We start from the raw sequence: 5,864 nt of genomic DNA, 5'->3' as shown, positions 1-5,864 counted from the left end.
TATAACTGAGCCAACACATTGTCATGCATATGTTGTTATTGTAGTTGGACTATTTTGGTTGCTTTAGCAATATTTGTTGTTTAACTTATGCATTTGTGTATGAATTATTTTGTATTCAATTGTATGAATCTTGTTGAAGGCGTGTTGTTGGATTAACCAATCACCTTGGTTTGTGGACTATTCCTCTTCCATCTTGTGATTTCATCTCGCTCGTGTGTTCCTTTCAGGTTGCATACTATTACATGCTTCTAAGGGACACACTTTCTTTTCCCCTCTATGTGTTAGAACCCCCATGTATCTCCCTTGACTCCCTGCAAGGTCATACACTTGCTTCCAACCAAAGCTATAATACTTACCTCTATGCTCTACCATGATCAAGTCACTACATTACCACCCACTACTATGACTCCTGCTCTAAACAATTTGAGGTCTAGTTGGGACTTCTTACCGAGAAGACCCCCTTGACATATGGGCGGGTCCAACACTATCAACATTTCTGACACTAGGAGGGCTAGATGACAAGGATGCCATCAATGACTTGTCACTCTATCTCTCTATCCCTCTCTTTCTCCACCTCTATCTCTCTATCCCCATCTCTCCCTTGTCACTCACCCTCTTTCTCCACCTCTATCGCTCTATGTGTTTGTTCTTTCTCCCTCTCTCTCCCTCCATCGCTCTCTCTTTTCGCCCTCCAACTTTGTCACTATCTCCCTCCTTATCTCTCTCCCCCCTCTTTCCCATCCCTCTATTTGTTATTTTAATTCCATGATATTGTGTTTAAGTATCTAAATTTAAAAAAACTGAATTGGTTGTAAAATATTAAACCTATATTTTGGATCAATCATATGAAAGAAAATACAATAAGGAAAAACTTAATACAATCATGCACAAAATTTCCTCTATTATTGTTAGTCTATTTGTTTCCTCTCATCGTTTGGATCCTTAGTTAAGATGGATTTATGTTGGTTCTTAGTAATATTATTAATATTATATATATTTCACATCTTTATATACAAAGTATTCCCATTTTTAATTTTATTGAAACTTTGATTTAATTTCTCTGGGAATGGGTTTAAATATATATTAGAAGGTGGGGGTGAATAATATTGTTATAAAATATTTTGATTGTGAAATAAATGATGGTTTTTGGGCATGTGGTATTGGCCCATGGTATGGTAACAAAGTCTATTCACAAGTTAATAACAAAATCAAAACATAACAAATTGATATTAACTTTAACTTTAACTTTTTATTATTAATTGAGCCAATATTTTAATGTTTATAGTTTTATATTACTTTTAACTTTTTATTTATTATTATTATTTTTAATTAATTTTAATGTGTTTTTTACTCGACATATAAATGTTAAATGTTAAACATTTATGCCTACACATATACTCCTACTTTGGGCCTACATTGACAATATATTAAATTTGTTAAATGTTAAATGCTAAACATTTACTCGTGACATCTATCCCATACTAGGCTATAGAGGGCCTCTATGATTTCTCATATAATGATGTCATTATTTTCATTTTCATGGATAGTTTTAAACACACTTATTTAGCTTAAATCAAATAAACTTGAATTTATTGGGTTCAACAAAGTGAGATAATCTTAAAATGTTGAAATTTTAGTTAATTTTATACAACGCACAAATCATTTATCTTTTTACCCACTAAAACATGTAACTTTTTCAAACTCTTGCAAAAGATTTAACATAATTGACTTATCTTTCATCCACAAGAAAAACATGTTATTTCCAAAAAAATTCTTATGACTTATATTAGGGCAGTGCATTTGATCTATTCTCTTTTACTTTTGGCTACCCGGAAAAATATTTCACAAATTACCCTCTAATGTAGATTCATTTAAAAAAAAAACTTACATTTCTTATCATTTCATACACTAGTACAAAATCGCTTTTTAAGAAAAAAATATATATCTTATTTTTTCTTACATAAAATGCATATACAATCATAATAATAATAATAATAATAATATATATATTTTAAAAACAAAGAAAGTTACTTATGTTTTACTTCCGCTGCAGATATATAAACTTTATGTACATGCTGTAGCATATTTTCTTTATTAAGAAAACTAGGCGAGTTCTTGGTATGCACAGAATTTCAAAGTATGAATATGCAATGTTATATATATTTAAAAAAAAAAAAAAATCACTTTTAAAATATTTATATAAAAATTATATACTTCTAAATTTCCTTTCTTTACATAAATTAGTATAAATAATCTTTTTAAATTTAATTACCTAACCTAACCATTGAAATAACCGTACTGAAGTAAAAACCATTAAAACTTTTTTGATTATTGTGAGAGATGATATTATCTATCACCATGCCATTGAAAAATAATATATGTGAAAACATTGAAATAATCTGTAGCTCAATTACTTTTTAATGGTCTTTAATACTCCTGCTTAGGATTCTCGGTATAATTAATTAGTCAGCAACATAAATACGAATTTATTGTAACATTCACCTCGAGGATGAAATCATTGTAACAAATGCGCATCCATTACACGGAAATCATAGGTATAGCATAAGCCATGATCTTATTACCAAACACAAAAATGATCCCTCCTACAAATGGACGTTAAACTACAATGTGTGAAAGGCTTAGAGGCGAACGGTCGGTTGAAACCAGACCTTTATCAGCGATATGCCATCAACAAATAACGACGATTGTACAAGCACCATCCAACACTACAAATAATGTCAAAGAATACTGCGGAAACCTGAAAATTCAAGCACTATTCTAGTGACTAGGAGGTGGCGGCGTGAGAAATGGGATAGGCGGGGATTGGATGTTTGGAATTTGTGGGATTTGAGGAACCTGTGGGAAAGGAGGAGAGCCTGGAATGGTCGGTTTTGGAAATGGAGGGAAACTCAACTGAGGTAGAGGAGTTGTTGTGGGGAGAGGTGGTACACTCAACTGAGGCAGCGGAGCGATTTTTGGGAGAGGGGGTGCACTTGGCAATGGAGACGTTTTGGGTAGAGGAGGTACGCTCAACTGTGGGAGCGGAGAGATTTTGGGTAGAGAAGGAGCACCTGGCAATGGAGAGATTTTGGGGAGAGGAGGAGCACCTGGAAATGGAGACATTTTGGGGAGAGGAGGTACACTTAACTGCGGGAGCGGAGAGATTTTGGGGAGAGGAGGAGCACCTGGCAATGGAGACATTTTGAGGAGAGGAGGTACACTGAACTGCGGGAGCGGAGAAATTTTGGTGAGAGGTGGAGCACCTGGCAATGGAGACATTTTGGGGGGAGGAGGCACGCTGAACTGAGGCAGCGGAGAGATTCTGGGGAGAGGAGGAGCACTTGGCAATGGAGACATTTTGGGGAGAGGAGGGATACTTGGCAGCGGAGGAGTTTTGGGGAGAGGTGGAACACTGGGCAGTGGAGGAATAGTGAACTTGGGAAGAGGGGGAATACTAGGAAGGTTAGCAGGTGGAAACTGAGGCGACGAAGGGATTGTGGGCGTCTGTTGCCCTGCTTTCGAAGACTGGTCAACATCCTCAGCCATTGCTCGACCACGGATTATTGCCAACAAATCTTTCGAATAACAGGATGGAGGCACAGTCTCATGGCGGTAGCTAAACGAGCCTGCACTGTACGTGACAACTCCATGGGAAGCCGACTGTAGACTAAGCTTTGATGGTGCAGACATTCTGGGAATGTTGCACGAATCGTAAGGGCTGTTGCGACGCTTCACCCAACATTTATTCAATTGATCAGCAGACTGAAAAATGTTGGAGGGAAGCTCCACCCTGAATTCTCCGTTTTCGTCCGTCTCTCCGAGAAAGGATATGCTCATCATCTTCCTGTTGAGTTCACATTCCACTGCTATCGGAGCACCTGTTCGTTCATGAAGAGAAGAAAGGAACCATTAATGATGAGTACATTTACGATCATGTAATTATTATAGAAAATAAAAGGAGTATTAGAATGACATAACATGATACCAGATATAACGTAGCCATTTTCAGAAAGCCTGTCCTCGAGGCATGTATCACAGAACACTTTGCCCACAACCAAGATCGATGAGGCCTTCCCTTGACTTGCGTAAGTAGTCGCACCAGCCAAAGCCAAGTAGCTCAAGAGGAAATATAGAACAGTAATTGATGTTGCAGGAATTTCAATGGATGCCATGATAGTGAAGATACTCAATATGTGTTTAGGTATGTTGTTTCTGCAGAAGGATTGGGTTATCTATATAGTGGCATATTGGACTCCGCATTCGCATTGGTCGTTCAACAGTCCATGTAAAATAAACACAAGAGCAGTTGGGCAGGACATACAGAATTTCGTATTTATTGGTTGATTACCAACCCAGCCAGAAGTCATACAGTTTTATATGGTTTTGTGCATAGCACAGAAAAATAACATGAAAGTTTGAAACTACCCGTCGTGCACTGATTCCGAACTATAACCGATCTTTAAACTTGGTTGTTATTATTAGGCTGGAGCTAACCAGCTATATATTGGGTATTTAATGTCCTCAGAGCAACACCCTATTTAGTTCGATAACACGGGAATGGACAAATATTATTTAATGCCAAATTTGCCCGTTTCCGTGTTATCGCGTTAAGTCGCTCGTTTCGGTGTTATCACATTAAGTCGCGTGCTGCTGTGAGAACATTAAATACCCACTATATAACTAGTTCGCTTTTTCCGTTCCTATTATAATATCGCAAATTCATTCTATTCCCACGTTGCCCGCCCGAAGCTTCATTGCATAACGAATTTGCTCCTTTGTTGATTGACGGCTTGTCCTTTTCAAAATACGTGGTGTATAACACCATTGCAGATGGGTTTGGTGTACCGCCGACGACGAGATCACTCAGAATTCGGACTGGGAATTCGAAGAGTCAACTTATGGTTTTTCTGTTTATTTATGTTATAAAAGAAGTGGAGCATTAACAGAAGTAACTTAGGATTTATTGATTAATTTAATTTGTATAAAATAATAGAAATTCGAAGAGTCAACTTATGGTTTTTCTGTTTATTTATGTTATAAAAGAAGTGGAGCATTAACAGAAGTAACTTAGGATTTATTGATTAATTTAATTTGTATAAAATAATAGAAATTCAAAGAAACATACGTGCAGGTTAGGATTTTCAAATCTAAAGCAACCAACGGTCTCTGCAACTCTCAGGTCGGTTTGTCATTTTAACACACAATGTTGACAGGTGGGAAATTTTGTTGCACGTATTTGACTTGGAAATCACCATGTAACGCAAATTCGATACCTACGATATGTGTGTTCAGGTATTCTATGTATACAGTTTTTTTTTTTGTATTTATATTGAACGCTTCATTTTAATTAGTGTTTTTTCCCGTAATTGTCCGCCTCACGTATTGGTCAACAAATTCCACTCCAGCCCTAATTTTTTCGTATTTAAATGCCTGTCACAGACCATGTAGCTTCGCTACTTTATTCTAGCGTCTGCTAATTCATTCTCTTGTCGACATGATGTCTCATCCAAACTTGGCACCAAACTCGATTGAGATATTGTGTGAAAACAAATGTACACTTCAATTTATATATTCGAAATTTCTTGTATCCGAAACCATCGATGAACAGCGGATTAGAATGTTAGAGGTTAGAGCGGCCGAGATGCCAATTTATCACATGTAACTCCTCATTATAACCAGAGAGCTGATGCAATGTCGGGACCATGATTCAGGCCTTTTAAGTGTTTAAGTGTGGATGGGATCATAAAGGGACACCTTAGAACCTTTAAATTCTTACCACCTTAAATCTAGAAATTCTTACCATTTGAGTTCTCACTTTAAGTGTTTTTATTATTATTATTAATCGAAGCCATGCCCACGCTTAG

The 5,864-nt window shown here is 36.7% G+C and overlaps 1 protein-coding gene across 1 annotated transcript; it reads right to left on the bottom strand.

Moving 5' to 3' along the window:
- Nucleotides 1-2,596: 2,596 nt before the first annotated feature.
- LOC149202408 (uncharacterized) lies at nt 2,597-4,183 on the bottom strand. The gene is made up of 2 exons (XM_089399973.1): nt 3,986-4,183; nt 2,597-3,878 (listed from the first exon to the last, which is right to left on the bottom strand). The coding sequence occupies exons 1-2, from the start codon at nt 4,170-4,172 to the stop codon at nt 2,779-2,781; spliced, it is 1,287 nt and encodes a 428-aa protein (XP_089256099.1). The 5' UTR covers nt 4,173-4,183; the 3' UTR covers nt 2,597-2,778.
- Between the last annotated feature and the right edge of the window lie 1,681 nt (nt 4,184-5,864).

The sequence above is a fragment of the Pinus tabuliformis genome, chromosome 2_1 (genome assembly GCF_031772625.1).
Source record: "Pinus tabuliformis cultivar Carrire ecotype Pingquan chromosome 2_1, CPIR1, whole genome shotgun sequence".
Classification (NCBI taxonomy): domain Eukaryota; kingdom Viridiplantae; phylum Streptophyta; class Pinopsida; order Pinales; family Pinaceae; genus Pinus; species Pinus tabuliformis.
This window is presented reverse-complemented; position numbering and strand designations above follow the sequence as displayed.